The sequence below is a fragment of the Colobus angolensis genome, unplaced genomic scaffold (genome assembly GCF_000951035.1).
Source record: "Colobus angolensis palliatus isolate OR3802 unplaced genomic scaffold, Cang.pa_1.0 Scaffold12, whole genome shotgun sequence".
Lineage (NCBI taxonomy): Eukaryota > Metazoa > Chordata > Mammalia > Primates > Cercopithecidae > Colobus > Colobus angolensis.
The window spans coordinates 11,310,549-11,334,242 of NW_012113141.1; the positions used below are offsets into that span (position 1 = coordinate 11,310,549).

At 50.4% G+C, this 23,694-nt stretch overlaps 1 protein-coding gene and 1 long non-coding RNA gene across 2 annotated transcripts in view; one reads left to right on the forward strand and one right to left on the reverse strand.

Annotated features, from left to right (window-relative positions):
- LOC105502362 overlaps positions 1-7,219 on the forward strand; it is a 10,898-nt gene extending 3,679 nt beyond the window's left edge. The window contains exon 2 of the long non-coding RNA XR_001000326.1: positions 5,645-7,219. This is a non-coding gene — a long non-coding RNA (uncharacterized LOC105502362). The remainder of the gene's footprint in view (positions 1-5,644) is intronic.
- The window catches only part of DLG5 (discs, large homolog 5 (Drosophila)), a 136,569-nt gene continuing 118,214 nt past the window's right edge, over positions 5,340-23,694 (reverse strand). The window contains exons 25-32 of the mRNA XM_011928797.1: positions 22,119-22,267; positions 21,088-21,258; positions 20,000-20,196; positions 10,470-10,613; positions 10,081-10,208; positions 8,866-8,975; positions 8,024-8,133; positions 5,340-6,571 (exon numbers count right to left, since the gene is read on the reverse strand). Coding sequence (XP_011784187.1) covers positions 6,468-6,571; positions 8,024-8,133; positions 8,866-8,975; positions 10,081-10,208; positions 10,470-10,613; positions 20,000-20,196; positions 21,088-21,258; positions 22,119-22,267 — 1,113 coding nt within the window. The 3' untranslated portion in view covers positions 5,340-6,467. The remainder of the gene's footprint in view (positions 6,572-8,023; positions 8,134-8,865; positions 8,976-10,080; positions 10,209-10,469; positions 10,614-19,999; positions 20,197-21,087; positions 21,259-22,118; positions 22,268-23,694) is intronic.

A 23,694-nucleotide genomic window follows, 5' to 3' on the forward strand; every position in this document is an offset into this window, starting at 1 on the left:
GCTTCCCCAGTGAATAGCCCAGCTAGACTATCCGACAGTGGAACTCAAAAGACTCAAAAGACCGCACTCTCACCCATTTGATCTAGACTTTTACATTTCCCAGGCTTCATCATTAGTCAACACCCAGTGATTACCTGACACCTGAGGTTAAAGCCTCTCATGTGCAAAACCAAGACCAAGGCAAAAAACAAAACAAAACCAAACAAAAACTTAGAGGAATTGGAATTATGTGGGATGAAGAAAAAGAATACTATCCTCAGATAAGATATTGTATTCATGAAACAAGTACAGGAAGATATAAAAGAGCTCTTGGAAATTAAAAACATGTCAGCAAAACTGAAAAACTCAACAGAAGGGACTGAAGGATGAAAGTTGAGTGCATCTCCACAAAATAAGAGTAAAATGACAAAACGACACTGGAGCAACCAAAAAATGAGGGAGCTGGCCAGACCCAGGGGCTCACACCTGTAATCCCAACACTTTGGGAGGCCAAGGTGGGAGAATCATGAGGCCAGGAGTTTGAGACCAGCCTGGGCAACATAGTGAGACCTGTTTCTACAAAAAATTTAAAAACTGGCTGGGCGTGGTGGCGTGTACCTGTAGTCCTAGTTCCTTGGGAGGCTGAGGCGGGAGACTCGCTTGAGCCCAGGAGTTGCAGGCTACAGTGAGCTATGATCGCACCACTGCACTTCAGCCTGGGTGACAGAATAAGATCCTGTCTTAAAAAAAAAAAAAGAAAAGAAAATGAGGGAACTGTCCCGGATCCCCAGCACATAAATAACTGAAGCTCCAGAAAGAAGAGGGAAGCGGTCTGCGGCAGATGCCCACAGCCCTTGCTGTTTTGGCTTTCAGGGTCTGCGTGGCCACCCCAGCCTCTGGCCTCCCAACCCAGACATACCAATCCACACTCCAGGATGAACAGACGTTGCTAGTTTTTTGTTTGTTTGCTTTTTTGAGATGGAGTCTTGTTCTGTCACCCAGGCTGGAGTGCAGTAGCACCATCTCAGCTCACTGCAAGCTCTGCCTCCTGGGTTCACTCCATTCTCCTGCGTCAGCCTCCTGAGTAGCTGGGACTACAGGCGCCTGCCACCACACCCAGCTAATTTTTTGTATTTTTAGTAGAGACGGGGTTTCATCGTGTTAGCCAGGACAGTCTCGATCTCCTGACCTTGTGATCTGCCTGCCTCGGCCCCTCAAAGTGCTGGGATTACAGGCGTGAGCCACCGCGCCCATCCACACTTCACTAGTTTTTACTTCGTCCAGCCCTGCTCAAGAAGAAGATGCATAGGAGAAGAAAAACCCAGGGACCCTCCTGTGGAGAAAGAATTCAGATCCGTGGCTAAGCCTTTCTCCTCAAGTGTTTCCTCACAGGAAACAGGTTCATCGAAGAGGAGGAGGACAGGAAAATCAAAAGAAGTCGTCAACATTCCCAGGAGATTCTCAGCAAAATAGAGAAGAGGTGTCAAGATGAGAGCTGGCACCAGACCCCGAGGCCAGTGATTCTGGTCTGGAGCAAGGATTCAGGACAGACACGTCAGGAGCCACCCGCACCAAGATCCCTGCGGGCTTCCCGCAGCTCAGCTGAAGATAGGTTGCCCAGGTGATCCCATCTACATTCTTTCTACTCGGCTTATCTTGACATGATGGAAAAGCTTCCCGCCCTCCAGATCAGCTGCAGTCCTCAATCCATCCCACAGCAGTGCTCGGCTTTGACTTCCTCCTGAAATCGAAAGGTCAGCTGTGGGGACTGCAAAAACAGAACTCAGCAGCCGGCACCCTCCATCCACATTCTTGACAGATGATCAGGATCTGGTCCATGGATAGGGCGGCCCTGATGGTGGCAGCCCTGCTACACCCAGGACTCATTCAAGCCTTGCTGCTCACTGGCTTCCCCAGAAGGGCCCCTTGTAAATTCTTGGGGAAGCTGAGGTCCACTCTGACCTTGAGATCACATTACGTTCTCCAGCGGACTTCATTCAACTTTGGAAACACTGCTTTCCCCACACAGCTAATCTGTGCTTCATGCTCAATGTTTTTAAAACTGAACAATATGTGAAGAGCAAGGAAATTATTAACTACAAGTCAGGCTAGCGCTTACTTTGGTGGAGAGCGTGGGGCATTCAACTGGGTGAAGGCATACGAGTGCTTCTAAGGTAGTGGTAGTGTTCTGCTCCTTAAAGATGGAAACACTATCCATTTTTCTCTTTAAACTATACATTTATGGCACGGCACAGTGGCTCATGCCTGTAATCCCAGCACTTGGGGAGGCTAAGGTGGGAGGATTGCTTGAGCCCAGGAGTTCAAGACCAGCCTGGGCAATATAGCAAGATCCCATCTCTACTTAAAAGCAAAACTATACACTTACATTGGATATGCTCTTCTCTAGGTATGACATCTTTCACAGTTGGGGGGAAAAAAGGTAAAAACACATAGTAATAGGGAAAACTAAAGGGGAACCATCAGGACTCCAGAGACTATATTCTACAAAGGGAGAGCAAATGAAAGAGTATGGACAGACAAGAGAAGGCTGAGGGATCCCACAGGCCAGAAAAGTAGCAGAAGGGGGCAGAAGGCCCACCCGCCCTGGAGCCCCCATCCGCTGAGAGGTTCACCATTCACACACCAGCACATGCGCCCTTGTCTGCAGTTTATGTTCACTCTGCATCCCTTCCTGTACTTCACGTTTCTCTTCATCCTTGACATCATGACTCTTGTGGCCCTGTGTCTCATCAACCCCACAGGAGGCGGCAGCTCAGCTTCCTGGAGCAAGGCTCTGGTTAGTCCACTGCTGTTGAGCCTCAAAGCTTTGTCTCTGCTGGAAAGAAAGGCCTGAGGCTTCTGGCTGGTGCTCGACTTCTCCTCCAGAGCCGCTCAGGGTCCGCACCTAAGCATGAGGTCTCCTCCTGCCTTGAAGCTGGGGTTTCCCATAACCTCTGCTAGGCCAGGAACAAAGTCAAGCTCCATTTGATTCCTCTTGCCCACCCATATCACAGAATCATAGCTGTTAGCATGGGAAGGGGCCGCAGAGGTCATCTCATATTCAATTTCTTGGCCTTATGGCTGGAGTTGAAAATCTGCTCTGCTTTTCCAGAACAATCTGAGCCAGTATGAGACAGACACCACCTCCAGGAGGCCCATTTGGCTGTGCCCACAATCCCGCCCCCGAGCATGGTCTCCATGTGGTGTAAATAAGCCTCTAACCCACCAGAGTACAAATCCTCTCAGGGCTGCTTGACAGCATGTCTTGGGGCTGCCCTGCAAGGCCCGTGTGTCCAGAAAGAACAATCTTAACTGTTGCTTAAGAGTTAAGAGTTAATCTTAAGAGTGACTTAACTGCCTTCCGTTTGAAAAAGACAAAGGATTTTCCCCCTTTGTAATTACAAAAGAAAACCAATGTGCCTGTAGAAAATCTGGAAATTACAGAAAAATCTGAAGAAGAAAATAAAACCACAGTGGCAGAAGTGCAACTGTGAAGGTCTGGCATCACATCTGAGCTAGAAACCAGCCCTAAAAGCACTAGCCATTGCCCCAACCCCCACACCCCCATCTGCCCAGCCAGTGACTTAAAATCGATGGTGTTAGGCCGGGAGCGGTGGCTCACGCCTGTAATCCCAGCACTTTGGGAGGCCGAGGCGGGCGGATCACCTGAGGTCAGGAGTTCGAGACCAGCCTGACCAACATGGAGAAACCCCGTCTCTACTAAAAACACAAAATTAGCCAGGCGTGGTGGCACATGCCTGCATTCCCAGCTACCCGGGAGGCTAAGGCAGGAGAATCACTTGAACCCAGGAGGCAGAGGCTGCAGTGAGCCGAGAGCACGCCATTGCACTCCAGTCTGGGCAACAAGAGCGAAACTCCATCTCAAAAAAAATTAAAAAAAAGATCGATGGCGCTGCTGCCCACTCTGAGGATGGCGCTGGGTGTGGGCTGTCAAGGAGGCACAGGCAGGCCTTGTCCCTACAGACACAAGGGCCCACTCCAACTACCACAGCACTGCACAGCTCTGTGACACCCCGTACCCACAGGTGAGATCAAGACTGCAGGGCCATGGTGGAACTTTACCCAGCAGGAAATGATGAGGGAGGTATCCACACCAGTCTGCCCCCACCAGCCTGGCCACCAGTGCAGTGTGAGTGAGGCTTCTGGAGAACATTCTGCCCCCAAGTCCCTCCAAGAAAAAGGATCGGAGAAGGAGGGCTCTGCTCTGCCCCAGACCTCAGACCTGGCTTCCTGCAGCTAAAGGCCCAGGCTGCAACACGGAGTTCAAGCCCGCGTGGCCTGTTCTGGGAGTCTGGCAATGCTGGGTGATCTCCCAATGTGATGCTGTCAGGTGCCACAAAGCAGCCCCCAGGCAGGTGGGGCCGTTCCCAGCTGGGGGCCCCAGACAAGGCCCTGACTGAGAATGCTGCCCAGAGCACTCAGCTCATTCCCTTTTGCTTTTCCCAAGTCTGCAGAATTGAATGTGAGGGCCAGAGGGCAGGCTCTGGGTCTCACACAGATGGGCAGCCTGGCTGCTGTCACCAGCTCATGCCACACTGGACAGATGGGCGGCAGGGAAGGGGAGGAAGGAGTGAGAGAGAGGCTGACGCAGCAGGTAGCAGGGACCATGGATTGTCATGTGAGCCAAAAAGAAACTACACATCAGCCAACTCCAGCTACGTGCTGCAGAGGAGAGCAGCTGTCTCAAGTTTAGAAATACAGGAAAGCTGACCGACTAGGAAGATTAAAAACTCGCATCTTCAAACACAACCTTACAGAAATTGACCTTTATTTGTTGTACTAAAGCCTGTTTAACTTTTGATACAAAGTAACATTTTAGTACAGAAAATCCCAGTCTGTCAGCTCAGTACCTGTCTGTGCACACTGCACCATCTCAGTCCCACTCTGCCTGCAACTTAGAAAACAGCCCCTACCCCCAGAGGGGGTAGTTCTGTGAGTTAATACCTTGAGAATAGTCTACAGTTTTTCATAGTTTGTCTGAGCTAGAAAATTTGTACCTGTAAAACAAAGGACAGTATTGAGGACTGAAACTTGTCTCTTTTTGAACAACTGTGCAAGAAAATATATCCCTTTTTAAAAAACATCAGTTACGGCTAAACTACAATCTAGTGTCTAGAATTACAAAGAATAAAATGAAATCAAAGATTTCTCACTAGTAAAATGAAATGTTAGGAACAGTATTAAAATATAGGTCCTACCCCAATGACATTTACACAGAGCCCAGTACAGTACCTATCATCAACAGGACACACAGCTTAAGGAGGAACCACATCAAATCTTCAGCCAGACGTATCCAGCCTCAGAAGTGCAAAAAAAAAAAAAAAAAAACATCAAATCTTCAGCCAGACGTATCCAGCCTCAGAAGTGCAAAAAAAAAAAAAAAAAAAGCCCAAACAAAGACACCCGCATTGAGTAAGGTGCATGCCGTGAGTGCTGTAACCAAGATTAAAAAGACCTCAGTTTTTCTTTTTGGACTGTTGATAGTGACAACAATCACCATTATGCTTCCCCTAAAAGCTCTCAATTCAATGTCTGAAACATGAATGTTTTCATATTAAAAGGAACTGATGTACCTGCCACCCTCTAAAAGGTTTAAGAATTACCCTGCAAACATTGCACTGATGAAGGCTGTCACGACTTACAGAACCTAAGGAGGACCCAATGGCAGGCATCAGCACAGCTGAACACCACCTGGACCCCACCGCGGCCCTGCCCACGCAGCTCTCACAGAGCAGACACAGTGCTCAAGTAATAAGTACAGATGGAGGAGAAACGAGAGGCTGTGGAAGGCAGGAGAGAAAGGCCGAGAGACGAGTTTGTAAGAACACCAAAGTCACCTTCCCCAGTGTGGGAGGAAAATGCCAAAGGCACTGGTTCTGCTGCCACAGGCAGTCTGAGCACCTGCAGTTGTGATGTCCTTCCAGGAGAGGTGCCACCAAGGAGGAGGAGCTTTGTCAAAGCTCTGGTCCCACCAAGAACCTCCCAAAGCAAAGCAGCCCCCATTGAGGTTCCAAGGTCGTTTTGCTGAAGACGGAAACGAAACCAACACCAAAGCGACAGGGGTTGACAGAGGGGGCAGGGGCTGGGCACCAGCAACATGGAGCCATTCAAGTAAACATAAACCACCAAATACTTAGAAAACGTTTGTAAACGAGTGATCCAAAAGGTTCTCTTTGCAGCATCTCTGATCAGCTGGCTAAAGAAAGGTGGGTGCTGAACCCGACTTTAGTGTTATCTGTTTTGTGTTAAAGAACACGTGTGACAGGGGCAAAGGGCGCGGGCCTGGGCCTGGATCGCACGCAGCTGTGGCCCTCTGTCTACAAAGGAGGTGCTTCTGGGTCCTGGTTCCGGATCCTTCCCCTGCATGTTCATAGACGGACAGACTTCTACTTTCAGTTGCTAGAAAAGAGCTGAGCCTGGCGTCCCCACAGGCGGCCAGCTGCAGTCATCCACAGCGCAGCATTCTCCTAGAGCGGGCAGGCTGGAATCCACAGGACTTTATTTTGTTCTTGATTGACCATTGCCAAGATCTGAGTGCAAATGCTTGACAGGGCTCCTCCCTGGATGACCCCTGCAAAAGAGACCCCCAGACACATGTCATTCAGCTCAGAGTAAGACCCCAGGTTTGAGGCAAGGCAGTACAGTTTGCACTCTTTCTACTGTGTAGCTGTCTGCTGTGAGCTACTTGGCACTCCGCTCCATCCCCACCTGACTCTCCTTCACCAACAAGAAACTGGGAAAGAAAATTCCCCCTCGTGAATTGATCACTCACATGTAAACTGCCCACCCCACTGCAGTAATACCCCGGGTTGGGTTTGTGATGGTTGGGGGAATCCCAGGGCATCAGAAAGAAGTTTGGAGGACATGTAGCGGTGGTCTAATCGTTAGCAGGATTCTGCAGGAAACGACCAGTTTAAGGAGCCAGACAGCTCATGGCCAAGAGGAGAGTCACAGCACGATGATGACTCCAACTCGGGCCAGCTCTGTAATATAGGAGTTTGACGCCGGGGTCTATAGACAGCAGGCCAGGGGAACTCCAGTGTGCTCCACAGAACAGCACCTGGACACAAACCAAGCCCCGACTGCAACAAGCCACGCTCAGAAATTGACAGTGAGTGTTTAGAAATGGGACGTTTCTAACGGAGTGCTATGGAAACGGGACGTCGTAATTTTGTCTGTTGAATCTAAAAAGAAAAAAATGGAGCTTACCTTTTCCAAGTTTTAGAGTTGTAAAATTTTCATATCTCTAGGAATTGTCAGTGTATTTGGCTAAATACCAGTCTGTGAGGAACTGGAAATGAAAGTACACATATGCACACACACACACACAGGCATGCACACCTGCACATGCACATACCTACACACACACGGGCACCAAGTCCAGGTCCCTGGACTAGATACTAACACTCTCCACAATGAAATTAGAATCCCTGTCCCATCCTCTGTGACTGCAAATGCTAATGTCCTGCAAATGACAGACTTTCCTCAAGAGGCTGAAGGCCGGAAGGTGAAATAGAACCACACTTCACTGAGTTTGTTTCACTTTGAAGACCAGAGATGGTAAGGGGGCAGCATTGTTTTTTTTTTGTTTTGTTTTGTTTTGTTTTTGCCAAATCCCACTGCAAAACTGGCCTGGCCTGGAGGGTGCTAGGGACAGATGGGCCCCTAGCCACTGCTGGCACACCGGGGGCTGCTGCAGTCCCCACCATGCCTGGGGACACTGTGGCTGCACTAAACGGCACCTGTGCTGCGAGACAGACCCACCGCTGCACATGTGAAAACGAGTGGGCAAACCAGGCAGGACCTGAGGCCAAGATCAGTGAGCTTGACATTCAACCCGTGAGAATCCTGACGCTGGCCAGGGACTGCAATCTGAACACCTGATTTGTCAGCAACATGCTCATGATGGCACTTGGGAGCATGTAGGCAGCGTGGGCTTCTCCACCGCTAAGAAAACTGTCTTGGGAAGCCTCTGCTTCCTTCCCTGCTGCCTGCTCCCCGCTCCAGGCCCACGCACACCTACCTGTGAAGTACCTGCTGTACTCCTGCTCAACCTTCTGTGCCGCCTCAAACTGCTCTTTGGAATGCCTCTGAGTCACCTTGTCCCTCAGGTAGATGGGGTCTCTCTGCTCCCTGTGGGAACAGCCCGACACCAGGCTGAGCACTGAGCCTCCTCCAGGCCCTCTTTCCTTCCTCTGTCCAGGCTAACAGGGGCCCCATCGAGGCAGGGGTAGGCTGTGGGGGGAGGCCCCACGTGCTCCCCACATAACATAAAGCACAGCAACAGTCTGTAGGCTGCGGGGGAGCTCTGGGCAGAGGGCGGAAGGAGGGCACCCCACTGCATGCACTTGGAGCAGACGCACCAGCAGCCCCAGCACAGGTCCCAGAAGCTCAGCAGCACAGAAAGCCAAAATGGAGCAGGGTCTTGGTGAGCCCTTGGCCCAAGCAGCAAAGGAGCCAAAGCTCAGCAAAGGCAACAGCTCCTGAGTCATGAGCCAGCTCGGGGCTGAGTGGGACTCTGCCCAGCCCACCAGCTCCCCTGCTTCTAAGCAGCACGTAGAAAGGAAAGGGGGCTGGGGCAGGAGGGGAGCTGCGCAGACCAAGCTGGCCATGCCCAAGGAACAGTGGCAGCACCCAAATGGCAGACGGGCATGGGGAAGGGGCTGCGCTTGGCTGACACCACCTCTGAGTGGGGGACAGGGCCAAGAGGGAAGGGTCATTTTCTACATGTGCTACCTATTTCAAGACCCATAGGCCCATCTCTCATTCCTCAACCCCCCCACCCCAACACACCCTGCTCCCCACTTGGGCTCCCAGGCATAGCTGTGACAAGGCCCCAGCAGAGCCCAGGGGCCAGTCACCTACTTGACGTGCTTGGCGCTCTTGTAGTGGATGAAGATGACAATGGGGTAGATGTGCATGTGGTGCAGCCGCTCGATGGCATGGGGAGCGATGTCCAGGAGGCAGTGTCGGTTCTGGGGGTAAGGGGTGCAGAGTGAGCCCTGGGGGGCAGGGAGGGGCAGCCAGCCCTCTGTCCTGCCACCAGCAGGACCCACCTCACCTCACAGAGCTCTACCCACAAACAAGGCAGTAAAGCCACACGGTGCACCATGGGGAAACCATACCCAGGAAACTCCCAACAAACCCCACTCGCTGTGATGAAGGCCAAGGATGGCAGCCAGGGCTGGGGGGGCCCGGTGGGGGGTGGCCAGCCCAACTCCAACCTTCCTTTCCCACCTTTGCCCAGATACAGGGACCTTCTGAAAGCCCTGCCCCACCCTGGTCTCTGAAGCATTATTTTTGCCAGACTGAGCGAATGAAGAGCCAGAGTCTGGTGAGCCTTTATGTGGCTGGGACTGAAGTACGTCTGTCGTCCCAGGCCTCCAGGTAGAGTGCAGGCCCATGCACTCCCCACCCCCAGATGCTCCACCAGGGCGTTCCCCCAACTAGAGCTCGCCCACTTTCAGCAGTGAGAAGTCAACACCTTCATCTCACAGAGAAGGAAAGCAAAGCCCAGTGAGCAAGCTGAGCAGCCTGGAGAAATGCAGCCCAAGGAGCGGCCTTGACCTCGGACTCTGAGTGCTTGCCCCGCCAGCACTCCCCACAGATGTCCCCGCCCTCATGCTGCCTAGGATGTTCGAAGGCACCAAGAGACATAGCCCTTTTAGGGGCAGGGACCCTGAGGGAAGGTACGTTCCTGTCCCCAGAAGGTGCATGTGAAATTGTTCGGCACATGCATTTGGGGACCCCGCTCTGGAATGCCCTGCAAGAGGCCTTTCTGCAGAGCTCAATACTCTCATCAGAGATCAGAGATGAGACTCCCCGCCACCCGCCAGAGAGGGAGATGGGCGGCACGCACACAGGGCAGCTCCTCCACCCCTGCCAAGGGATGTGCCTGCAGAAACACACAGCAGCCATGAAGGCAAGCCCAGGTGCAGGTGAACTCAGACTAACACAACAGGGTGGGCTTACTTAAGGTCTGAGAGCCGCTGGGGCAGAGGATCACGGACCAGGGGCCCAGACCTGTGCACAGGGGGTCTAATACTGGATGCCTAACCCTCAGACTGAAGCCCTGGGTACCTTTTCTGTGATCTCCTTTATTGACGCCACAGTGGTCACATCGAAATGGCCGCTTCTCCGCTTATAGTCGACAAACAGGCAATCTTTGACACCCCGCTCAATGGCCTGCTGGGAGGCCTTCATCACCTCTGCAAAACACAGACACAGGAATCAGGGAGCCCCAGGCCCTGCTGAGCCCCAGCAGAGGGAGCAGGGGAAGAATACTGCTCAGCAGCTGTCAGTACCCAGTCCTGCCGTGCATGAATCTGACCCACGTCAGGAGGCTTCTGAAATACTGCGAAATCCGCCACCCAGTGCTGCCGTCCGCTGTGCACAGCTGGGCAGGCAGGCGGACAGGGACACAGAGACCAAGAACCCAGTAGACATAGAGGGTGCCCCATGCCCCTTACCAAGGGGACATCTGCAGAACTTGCCAGGCGCCTCATTCACCAGCATCTCCTTCACCACGTCCAGCAAAGGCCCCAGAATCAGGACAGGCCTCAGAGCGGCAGAGTCCACCTTCTGGACCCGCTGATAGGCCAGGCTCACCGAATCTGAGGGAGAGAGAGCAGCAGCGTCACAGACCCAGCTTGGGGTAGAGGACCTGAGTGGGGCTGGGGTACCCCGCTCCCTGACCTTGCCCACTCTGGTTTGCCTGGGACTCCCCCAGCTTCAGCACTGAAAATCTCATGTCCCAGGTACACCTGGGCATCGTCACCCCTGGAGTCCAGCATGAGCACCCCCAATGCCCTCTGTGAACACCAGAGGCAGCTGGTCTCAACCACTCATCCCAGAGCTTCCTTCTGCTCTGATTTTTCCTCGTGGGTCCACGCCTGCTTCCCCTGCCCCATCTCCATTCTCCTCTGCTCTCTGACAAGGCAGCCTCTGGGGTTTGGCAGGAGAGCTCCCACTCCCCAGGAAGGTGTGGTCAGTGTAACCCAGACCTGCCCAGTGACAGAGGTGAGGCCTCCCCCATCTGCACGGCTAGAACGGGTGAGTGTTGTGAGCCAGCTCTGGCCATGCAGTTGAGGATAACCCTTAAGAAATGGAAAAGTCACAAGATGGGACCTGGGTCCTGGATGATCCTCAGAACACAACTGTCTCTCCCACATCACCCACAGCTCAGGCTTGTACATGACAGAGAAATAAACTGCCCATCATGCTTAAGCCACTGTTATTTGGTTTCAGTTAAAGCAGTCAACTAGTCATATCCTAGTTGATACATGCAGTAAACCTCCCCTTACACCAAATGAATAAAGTCCTTGCAGGGAGAACACGGTCTAAAACCCAGCAAGCATCTTCCTGGCATCTCCCTGGTATAAGTCACTGTGCTGGCATGTCAGAAACATAATAAAGAATAGAACACAGAGTTCCTGCCCTTAAAAAGGGCATGCTTTAACTAGAGTCACAACAGAGCAACACATGAACAGCAAGACAGCACGCAAGAGCTGCCTGGCAATTCCAGGAGTGACAGGCTTCAGTAGACACTGTGGCTGGATGACAGGTGAAGAGACCACTTGGGCAGGCCCAGGAGGCAAGTGGGATGAGAGCGGTGTCTCCAGAAAGAGCAGGGCAAGAGGTTAAGTATGGAGGTGATGGGAAGGGCAGAGCACAAGACGGCAGCAGGCTTGGGAGGAAGGGTCCATGAGAGGCTCGGCCTGGAGGGATCTGTAGGCATATGCAGAGCAAGGAGCGACTGCAGAGCAGGCACAGGGACCAGGAGGCAGAAGTCTCAGGAGAACACAAGCACAGTGCCAGCTGCAGCAGCAGGCTCCATGAAGACCAACCTGTGGGCAAACTCAGGGGGAGTAAGTCAAGTCTCTCCTCTTCCCTTGCCCTGTCCCTGCATGTGTTTTTAGAAGTGATCTCTGCTGGGAGTGGTGGCTCACGTTGGTAATCCCAGCACTTTGGGAGGCTGAGGCACGTGGACCGCTTGAGGTCAGGAGTTTGAGACCAGCCTGGTCAATATGGCAAGACCCCATCTCTACTAAAAATACAAAAATTAGCTGGGTATGGTGGCGTGCGGCTGTAGTCCCAGCCACTTGGGAGGCTGAAGCACAACAATCACTTGAACCCAGGAGGCGGAGGTTGCAGTGAGCTGAGACTGTACTACTGTACTCCAGCCTGGGCAACAGAGCAAGACTAGAGCTCAATAAAAATAAATAAATAAATAATAAATTTAAAAACTGATCATTATCCACATACATCCATACAGTCTTTTACACAGCCTTGCCTAACCTGGTGACCAGCAGCTCTGCTGTTTAAAACTGGAGGGTTTGGTGGTCACATTCACCACCTTGGAACCCCATGTGGTTCTGAGTGAAGGCTCCGAGGAGGAGTCAGGGGACAAAGAACTTCCTCCGAGAGGAGTTTACATAAACAAATCCTTTCTGTAACAAATCCAAACCTCATGGATAAAGCCAGCAACTCCTCTCCGATACCCCTTCCCCAACCCCAGTCCCCACTGGCCCCCTTGAAGGTAACCACTATTACGAGCTGGAAGTGTACCCTAGTTCTCATAAACTGACTTTTATACGCTAAAGGAAACCTGAAATACACATTGTTTAAGTGTGTCTGTGGATATTTTGTAACTCGCTCCTTGTCTGGGGCTGTGTTTCTGGGAGGCATCCCTGGTGACTCATGGTGGGCCTCTCTACTTCTTTTGGGCATGCCATGAACACTTCCTCTGCATCGACTTATCCACTTCCTTGCTGATGTACACTATGTCACCGTTCCCTCCATTTACTGGCATAAGAATCATATTCTCAAATTATGGCACAGTCGCTGTAGGGCGGAATTCAATATAGTGCTTAAAAGAATGGTTTGGAAGAACATTACTGATATGGGAAGATGCTAACAATATGATAGTGGAAATATCTGGATGAAAATGGTATAATGCATTGTAATCTCAGTTTTGTGTATTAAGTAAAAAACTGGAAAGAAATACATTAAAATGTTAATGGTTAAAAAAATATTCTCCCTTAATAACTATTAACATTCCACATAGTGGGGTACCAATTTAGGAGATTCCTGTGCCTCCCTGACAATCTTCTTTGCCAGAGGTCCTCACAATTGCAGAATCGTAAGACTAAACAGCATCTTATGAGTCACTGACTCCAACTGGAGAAGAAAACTAGCGTATCCAAGGTTACAGCTGATCAGGGCACAGCAAAGGCATGGTCTTGGGGGTTCCAACCTTAGACCATACTGCAATGGCTTTCTTTAAAAGGTGCTGTGGACTGAACTGTGTCCCCTCAACATTTATATGCTGAAGCCCTAAGTCCCAAAGTGACCACATTTGGAGGCGGAGTCTTCAGGAGGTAAGTTAAATGAGGTCAGAAGAGTAGGGCCCTAATCTGATGGAACTGTGGCTTTTTAAGAGGAAGAGACACCACAGATCAATCTCTCTGTCTCCAACACGTGAGGACACAGCAAGGAGGCAGCCGCGTGCAAGGCGGGATGACAGCCCTCACCAGAACCAACCACACTGGCACCCAGGTCTCGGATTTCCAACCTCAAGAACTGGGAGAAAATGAATTCTTGTGATTTAAGTCACCTAGTCTGTGGTATTGGCTTTTTGGGTGTTTTTTTTTTTGTTTTTGAGATACGATCTTGCTTTGTTGCCAGGCTGAAGTGGGTGGCACAATCATAGCTCATTGCAGCACTGAACTCCTGGGCTTAGGTCATCCTCCAGCCCCAGTCTCCTGAGCAGCTGGGACTACAGGCACATGCCACCACACTTGATTAGTTTTTTAAAGTTTTTGTAGAGATAGGAGTCTTGCCATGTTGCCCAGGCTGGTCTCGAACTCCTGGCCTCAAACAATCCTCTTGCCTCAACCTCCCAAAGTGCTGGGATTATAGGTGTGAGCCATCATGCCCGGCCTGTGGTATTTGGTTATGGCAGCCCTAGCAGACTAAGATAAAAGGAAAACCAGTCCTCCATATATTCCTGAGACACTCCCACACAAGCCCCTAAAGGGGCAAGCATAAGGACATGCAGTGTCCTCTGGGTGGTAGAGAACTGAGTCCACTAGGAGACCATTGTGGGTGGGTGCACAATCAGCGGGGTGGGGGGTACCAGGGATGCTATGTGGCAGTTGGAGGCAATAAACTAAAGCAGGAATTCAAAACCCACTGTGCATAAGAATTACCTGGGGTAACTTTTAAACTACTACATAGGTATTACTACTCCCAGGTATAATGGAACAGCTTGCATCATCCCTTGGAGAACAACTAGAAAATCTGGGTAAAAAATGAGAAATATCTTTTCGAAGGCATCGTAGAGTGGCAGAGACAGATAGGATTTGAGACGCCAAGATCCTGGAGAGAAGGAAATTGGAGTAGTAGAAGCTGACATTCTGCAGGCCTTTCCCCCTTCAGAGCAACTAGAGACTTCTAAAGTGAAAGTGAGGGGGAGAGAACCCAGGCAGAGGGCCGCTGCTGAGGGCTGAGAACCCGGGCAGAGGGCCGCTGCTGAGGGCTGAGAACCCGGGCAGAGGGCCGCTGCTGAGGGCTGAGAACCCGGGCAGAGGGCCGCTAAGGACTGAGAACCCACGAAAAGTTTCTGAAAATCTCCAAAGCAGGTGAGATCGAAACGGAGTTCAGGGCTGCCAGGACCTGATGGGTCATGATTCCAGAGGAAGGGAAGGGCAAAGAACTAAGTCTGGTATCAGAGGTTTTCCCTTAAAACCATTTGCCAAATTCTTAAGCTGTGAAAAGCAAGAAGCTAAGCATCTAAGAAAGTCACTAAGACACTGAGCAGAGTAGAGTGTTCCATGGCCTCCCAGTGCTAAAGACCGAGAAACTGGAAGTCAAGGCTCCCTAGCAAGGAGCAGAACTAGGGAACACCCCAGGCTGGGACCACCAATGGGCCGCCCCCTAGGGTCAGGTGAACCACCAGCTGCACAAAAGCTGCAACCCATCCTGAGGTCAGCTGAGCCTGTGGCTAGATCAAGGTGATCTGCGAGCAGCGGCTATCTCCAGAGCAGAGGGCAGACCCTCTCTGGAGGCCAGCAACATCACTCAGAGCCCCGAAAATCCCCTAAACATAACCTCTGACATCTCAATAAACGATCACCAGGCATATCATGGGGCAGGAGCAAGAAAAACAAAGACCACAGAAAGAGACTCAGGGATGACCACACATGACAGTTACCAAACACGGTCTTTAAAAAAATATGACTAAAGTATTTAAGAGGACAGATGACAAGAGGGAAAGTCTCAGCAGAGAATTAAAGCCTGGTAAAAAAGAACCAAGTAGAAACTCTACAGTGAAAAATAAAATACAATTTCTGAAAGTAAGAACATAATGGATGCAACAGAAGATTGGAATAATGAACATGAAAAAAGGTGACTAGAAAACAACCAGGCTGGCTGAATCATGGAGAGAAAGAAAGAAGTGGAAAATACAGGAGAAAAAGAGCCCAGAAGATAGGAGACAGACATGGTATGGTTGAAGACTGAAAATCCCGAGGAGAGGCGAGGTCAGCACAGAAGCAGCATGAAAGAAACTGGAGTCAGGAATCTCCAAAACCGACCACACCACCAAGCTATAGAGGTAAAAATCGCTAAGAACCTCCTGAGCAGGATAAACACAAAGAAAACCACACGGGGGAAGCATGGTATGGTAAGAAATTAAGAAATTTCTTTCTGAGAAAGAAAGGCAGAGAAAACCCTACCCACACATGGTGGTGGACGGGTGGTGGCACTGCCTTCAGTACTGAGCCTGCAAGGATGACTTCTCACCTGCAATGAGCATGGCAGGCTGACAAGTGTCCCCCAAAGACTGATTCATGTCCTAAGCCCCAGATCCCATGAGCATTACCTTATGCAACAAAAGAAGCGATGATTCAGTTAAAGGCCTTGGGAGGATGGGCTTTTCCTGGAGTATTTGGGTAGGTGGGTCCTAAATAAAACCCCATGGGTCCTCTGAGAGGCAGAGGGAGTTGAGAGAGAGACCCACGTGGAACAGGAGGTAACGTGAAGACGGAGTGGACAAAATTTGAAGGTGACAGAGATGTGGCCACAGCAAAGGTTTGGTGGCAGCCACCAGAAGCTGGCAGGGGCAAGGAACAGGCTCTCTCCTCAAGCCCCAAGGGAGCGAAGGCTGGCCAACAATTTGACTGACCCAGTGGTCCTGAGTGTGGACTTCTGGCCTCCGGAACTGGGAGGATAAACCCATGTGTCTGAAGCCACACACAGTCTGCAGTAATTGGGTACAGCAGCCACAGCAAACTACTACACAAAGAGAGCCAGGGACCAGGAATGCTATCTTTAAAGCACCCAAGTAAAACATCCACCAATCTAAAATTCTATATCCAGTGAAAATCTCCAAAAACGGTATTAAAATGGACATTTTCAGATACAAACACTGACAGGATGTGTCACCAACAAACCTGCATTATAAGAAAAACATTTCTGCGAGTTGTTTAGCAGAAAGAAAACAAAATAAGAAAGAAGCACAAAACTGCAGGAAGGAATGAGGAGCAATGGAAATGTGAAAGGCAAAAACTGATGAATAACTGATGTGCAAATGGATAGACTGAGTCGGAGTTAAAGTAGCTGTAGAATTAAAATGAGAAAAGTATGGCCGGGCACAGTGTCTTGTGCCTATAATCCCAGCACTTTGGGAGGCTGAGGTGGGCAGCTCACTGAGGTCAGGAGTTTCAAGACCAGCCTGTCAACATGGTGAAACCCCATCTTTACTAAAAATACAAAAATTAACCACATGTGGTGACAGGTGCCTGTAATCCCAGCCACTTGGCAGGCTGAGGCAGGAAAATTGCTTGAGCCTGGGAGGCGGAGGTTGCAGTGAACCGAGATCTCACCACTGCACTCCAGCCTGGGTGACAGAGCGAGATTCTGCCTCAAAAACTAAAATAATAATAAAATAAAATGAGAATAGTATCAAAGTTAGAAAAGAGACAAATGGAGTTAGTGGTTTGCTGTTTTACAATTATCAGGGAAGTGGTCAAAGCAATGATTTCTCCTAGCAGTAAGTCAAAAGTACACGCTGTGACATCTAGTTTAACCCCCAAAAGAATAAAATAGAAACAATACTAGTAGATGTGAGAGGATAACAGTGGATGGTATAGGGGCAGAATGAAACAAACACATGATTCATTTTTAAAAAGCAAGAAGGAAGGGACAAACATAAATGAGGCAGAATGAATAGAAAACAAACAGTAAGATGGCAAATGTACTTTATGTAATAGGGTAAATACTCTTGATGAAACAATCAAGACTGTCACAAGGGTGTTCAGATTGTGGAAATTCTTCACGCTGCTCACTTTTCTGTAAATGAATGTGCGCATTGCTGTAGGTATGTTACAGTGGGATAAAATTTTTAAAAAGACAGATTGCCACAGTGGATTTAAAAAGTCCCACATGCTGTTTACAAGGGATATTTAAATATAAAGTGACAGAAAAGTTTGAAGTAAAAGAAAAAGATAAACTGTGCCAAAGATAACCAAAAGAAAACTGGTAATGTCAATAAAAATATCACATAAAATAGACTTTCAGCAAGAAACATTCCTGGAGATCAAGAAGGGCATTTTATAATGATAAAAAGGTCAATTTACCAAGAAGGTATAACAATGCAAAACGTGTATGTACCTCACGACAACTTCAAGATATGTACTGAAAAAGACCTGAAGAGCTAAAAGGAAGAATAGACAAAGGGCTATTTTTCAAAGATGCTAACACCACTGGACAAATGCCAAATATACTGGAAATGGCGCCTGCAGAGAAAGGAGCAGAGGGCACAAGAGTGGAGACCAAAGAGAGTGAAGGAAAACCAAAAAGCAAAATAAGAGAGAAACCTTGTCTTGATTAGCAGGTTGGCAATTTTTTTTTATTTATTTATTATTTTTATTATTTTATTTTATTTTATTTTTGAGACAGGGTCTCACTCTGTTGCCTGGGCTAGAGTGCAGTAGCGTGATCACAGCTCACTGCAGCTTTGACCTCCCAGGCTGAAGCAATCTTCCTGCCTCATCCTCTTCAGTAGCTGGAACTACAGGCATGAGCCACCACACCAGGCTAATTTTTGTATTTTTTTAGTAGAGATGGGGTTTCACCATGTTGGCTAGGCTGGTCTTGAACTCCCTGCCTCAAGTGATCCACCCACCTTGGCCTCCCAAAGTGCTGGGATTACAGGTGTGTGCCACCATGCCTGGCCTAAACTTTTTCTATAAGGGGCAAGATAGTAAATACTTGAGGCTTTGAAGGCAAAACAGCAAAATTAAGCAACTGTTACCAGAAAAGGGCTAACAGATTTTTTACATCTTACATTTTAAAAAGTATAAAAACCCATGTTTAGCTCACAGACCATTTTAAAATAGGCAATGTTCCAGACTCAGTCCATGGCCAATAGTTTGCCAACCCTTGTCCCAGCTGATAGTGACAGTGGGCCATGAACTACAGCGTGATCCAGTCAACTCCCTAGGCCTAAGGTCTTCATTGTGAAAAGGGAAGGGAGGGAGGGAGGCAGCCAGCTGCCCTACACTCTGCTGCTCACTGCCACCGCCATACCTGATTGCCAGGGAGGGTAAGTTCTAGGACAGTAGACACACAGCAGGGCCCTGGGTGCCACGCTGCTAAGGACCTCTTGCTTTAAAGGACAAATGCATCCTTTCCACAAGGACTGTTTACCAGGGGATGTCTGATATCTGTTACTCAACTCCGGCCTAGGACTAGCATCTTGCCCCAGAAGTATCATATAGGAGTTGTTAATGAACAGAGGACTGAGGCCAGAAATGCAGACGTTCTGCAGAAACTGATGGCTCTTGGTCACTACCAAGCAGCCTGTAATAACCTAAAAACAAATGGCAAGCAAGGCACTCAGCAGAGATTGCTTTTTACCTATCCAACAGCCATCCCTCCATTCTTCCTTAGTAACTGAACCTCGTACTGAGGCCAACAATGCACCCAGCTAAAACATGCCTTTTTGTTTTAATAATTTTTTTTTTTTTTTTTTGAGACGGAGTCTCGCGCCCAGGCTGGAGTGCAGTGGCCGGATCTCAGCTCACTGCAAGCTCCACCTCCTGGGTTTAGGCCATTCTCCTGCCTCAGCCTCCCGAGTAGCTGGGACTACAGGCGCCCGCCACCTCGCCCGGCTAGTTTTTTGTATGTTTTAGTAGAGACGGGGTTTCACCGTGTTAGCCAGGGTGGTCTCAATCTCCTGACCTCGTGATCCGCCCGTCTCGGCCTCCCAAAGTGCTGGGATTACAGGCTTGAGCCACTGCGCCTGGCCTGTTTTAATTATTATTTTGTGAGACAGGATCTTGCTCTGTCACCCAGGCTGGAGTACAATGGAGCAATCTTGGCTCATTGCAACCTCCGCATCCTGGGTTCAGGCGATTTTCCTGCCTCAGCCTCCCAAGTAGCTGGGATTACAGGCACATGTCACCACACCTGGCTAATTTTTATATTTTTAGTAGAGACAGGGTTTCACCATGTTGGCCAGGCTGGTCTCGAACTTCTGACCTCAGGTGATCCACCCACCTCGGCCTCCCGAAGTGCTGGGATTAAAGGTGTGAGTTACTGTGCCTGGCCAAAACATGCCTTTTTGACCTCTCTTGCACATGCAAGTGGACAATGAGATGTAAGTCGAAGTCACAGGTTAGGGCTTCCAGATAGCTGCTGAAAGAGGCACGCTCAGCTGAGGCACACTTCTGCCTTACCCCTTCCTTCCTCCTGCTGCCTGAAACAGGGATGTGCTGGTTGCACTGACAGGCGGTGACCAGGAGGATGGAAGCCACACCCCATAGATGTGGCTCTGCAGATGGCAGCACCCCCCAACCAAGCCAGACACACACCTTCAGACTTGTGCACAAAGCAAAGTAAGCCTCTCTTTTCTTTAAGTCCCAGTTGTGGAGCTCCTGGATCCACAGCACACCCCATCTGGAGAGCCCACTGGAAAATGAGCTCGGCCACTTGCCTTCAAAGAGTGGAATGGAGTCATTGGAAAAGGCATCCAAGGAGAGCAGGTCTTTCCCATCCTTGGATCCGCTGCGTTTGTGCTTGTGTTTCCTCCGAAAAAAGGACCGGCGTGCAGCCGCCGACAGTGTCTTTGTGGCGCTATTGTCATCTTTGACTTCAGACATGCTGAGCCTCCTGGAGAATTCTTGGTCCATCCTGTGGCACCGGGGACAATGCTGGGCAGGGCTACCGAGACCCTGCTGCCCTACCCTACCCGACCTTCCTGGTGAGAAAAGCAAGGGTGGGCCAGGCACGGGGCTGCCCCCACACTCCTTGGCAGGTCTCGAGGCTACAGCTCCTCCCACGCCCTTGCGACCCCTTGGTACATGCTGTGGGGCGACACGAACACCAGCATCAGGGCAAGCTCTCAGAGCAGGTGATTTTTTCTACTACAGCATATTCAGCTCAGTGTCAAAAGGAACTGCTAGGACAGCCTTCACTTGGTGACGAGTTACACTTCCTGCCATAGAAGGGAAATGATGCAGGGATACAGGCTGCCTCGAAAACATGCTCAGTGACAGGAGCCGGACGAAAGGCCACACTCTGCGATCCCATCCACACAGGAGTCCAGACAGGGAGGCCCGTGGGTATCAGGAAGTGAAGTGGTGGCTGCCTAGGGCTGAGGGCTGGGTGGGAGGACAGTAGGATAAGGGGCTGACAGCTAATGGGTCTAGGGTTTGTTTGAGGTGATGGAAATGCTCTAAAATTAACTGTGGTGGCGGCTGCACGCACCTATGAATATGCTGAAAACTACTGAATGGTACACTTTGAGGGAGCAGCAAGGCGTAAGTATCTCCATAAATCCATTTTTCTAAAACAAGTAATGCCTCCTGACCCACCACTGTGCTCTATGCAGCACTGACTCACACTAGGAGCAGCGTTTTAGACCAGCACTTTTGTCAAAATGTAGAGAGCAGAAGCTAAGATGAGAAGCAGAATCCCTCCTCCTGCAGCCCAGGCCCCAGCCCCCTCCCATGGGACAGCTCCATGGCTGGTGGCCCTCGGCGACCCCTGCCCCACCCCGCCCCATGCCCAGAGAACACTTACACATATTTGCTGGGAATCTGCCCACGCTGGATCTTCTGGGCATTCTCGTCCAGCTGCCAAGCCATCCAGGACCCGAACGTGCCCTGGGGCAAGGTGTCATCCACGTAGAGGATGTCGTCCTTCTTAAAGCTCAGCTCATGCTCCACATCTGCCAGCCGATCGTATAGGGCCCTGGACCACAGCACAGAGGCAACATGATCAGGCGGCTCTGGCCACCGAGGACAAACAAGGTGCCTTCTGTGGCCAGGCCCCTAAGGCTGATATTCTGCTTTGAGCTATCTCCAAACTCGATCAGGAACCGCCGAGGGTGGTGATTCTCAAAGTGGGGAGCCCTGTGTTTTACATAAAGGGACAAAGACTGCCTTTGCTCCCCTAACACTGAGGGTGCATCCCCATCAGAGAAAGAACTCGCCAAGATCTGAGGCCATAACTTCCCTTTCCAGGTGGCCTTTTCCCAGTTGCCTCCCTCCTCGAAGCCCAGGCCCCTGGTTCCTACAGACTGGAATCTCTCCAGGATGGAAACATGCTATCTCCTACCCTAGAGACAGGGAGTTGTACCGCATTAGTGTTCTCATGCTTTCTGTGGTCTCGGATCTCAGGAAATGAGAAGAAAGCTCTGAGCTCCTCCTAGAAAGCCTGCTGCCATCCCTAAATGCCCACAGCATTTCATACAGTAGTAGGGGCACTGAAGATGCCTGGAAGTCCATACACACTGCAGAGGGATCTGCAAACCTGGCTTGGGGGACACCAGAAAAAGAGGAGCACAGCACACAGGAAAACGGGGCTTGACTGCCTCCAAATTCTCCAGGCCTTAAGCCCTAAAGGAGCCCACCTGGTTCTTTAAGCCCTAAAGGTTGTTCTAAGTCACAATCATCTCACCATAAATAAGTGTGCAGATTTGAGTGTCAAGGAATGATGATCATGACCCCAGCCTTGGGGGATAAGAGACAGCCATTCACCAGGAAGAGACTCTCCAATGAAAGCCTCTCCTCTGGCCCCAAATCTCCCACTGATTCCCCAGCCACTGGTACCTGATGTAGAAGCTGTCACCAGGCAGGCCCTTGGCCTTCGTGAACTCCTCGGGGCGGTACTGCACCTTCAGGCGGACGCCATCCTTGGGCTTCAGCATTTCCACGTAGACCTCCTCCACTGTCTTATTCCGCACGTCCAGGCTGCCATACTGCCAGGGATGCGGGTGGATGTGTCAGAAGGCAGAAGCCAGGGGACAGCATGGGCACTCGAAAGGGGCCAGTGCTGACCATATGGCAGAAATTCAACATCCCTCCTTAACTGAGACTCTGCCTGCCTCCCCTCTGCAGGAAGGGCTGAGTCTTCACGGTCTCCCCAGCCTCCAGCTCCCGTGCCTACTCCCTGGACACAGGTCCTCTGACAAGTGGCTGCTCTGCCCTTGACAGCTTATCCAGGAAAAACCCTGTTCTGGTGAGCAGCAAGTCTGGGCTTTTCAGAATAGGGCCCTTCCTCTTGCTGATGCTACCTGTGCTTTTATTTATTTTTTTTTGAAACAGGGTCTCCCCTCTGTCACATAGACTGAGTGCAGTAGTGCAATCACAGCTCACTGTAGCCTAGACCTTCTAAGCTCAAGTGTTCCTCCCACCTCAGTCTCCAGAGTAGCTGGGACTACAGGCATACTCCACCATGCCTGGCTAAATTTTGTTTTGTTTTCTGTGAAGACAGGGTCTATGTTGCCCAGGCTGGTCTTGAACTCCTGGGCTCAAGCAATTCTCCCACCTTGGCCTCCTAAAGTTCTGGGATTACAAGTGTGAGTCACCAAGCCCAGCCCAACTTGTGCCTTTATATTCTCACAAACCATCTCCCCCATGAGGCAGGAGACCACAGAGAAAAACCATCCTCTCTCATCAGAACAGAGTCCTGTGGCTACACCACCTGAGGGAAAGCACCTCCTGGTGCCCAGGGCCTGAGCCAAGGCTCTGCCCTCAGATTCCCTCGATGGCCTGCCTGGCTTCACAGGGACCTGCTCAAAGGGGCTTGGCAGGATTCTGGGTTTACAGGGATTAAAAACCAACCCTGGCCAGGCACAGTGGCTCATGCCTGTAATCCCTGTACTTTGGGAGGCCGAGGCAGATGGATCACCTGAGGTCAGGAGTTTGAGACCAGCCTGTCCAATGTGATGAAACCCCGTCTCTACTAAAATTACAAAAGAAAATTAGCTGGGCGTGTTGGTGCGCACCTGTTATCTCAGCTACTCAGGTGGGTGAGGCAGGAGAATCGCTTGAACCTGGGAGGCAGAAGTTGCAGTGAACCGAGATTGTGCCACTGTACTCCAGCCTGGGCAACAAGAGCAAAACTCCGTCTCAAAAAAAAAAATAATCAACCCTGAGGCTGGGCACGGTAGCTCATGCCTATCACCATAGCACTTTGGAAGGCCAAGGCGGGCAGATCACTAGAGGTCAGGAGTTTGAGATCAGCCTGGGCAACATGGTGAAATCTGGTCTCTACTAAAAATATAAAAATTAGCTTGGTATCGTGGCACACGCCTGTAGTCCCAGCTACTCGGAAGGCTGAGGCAGAAGAATCGCTTGAACCTGGGAAGCGAAGGTTGCAGTGAGCCGAGATTATGCCAGTGCA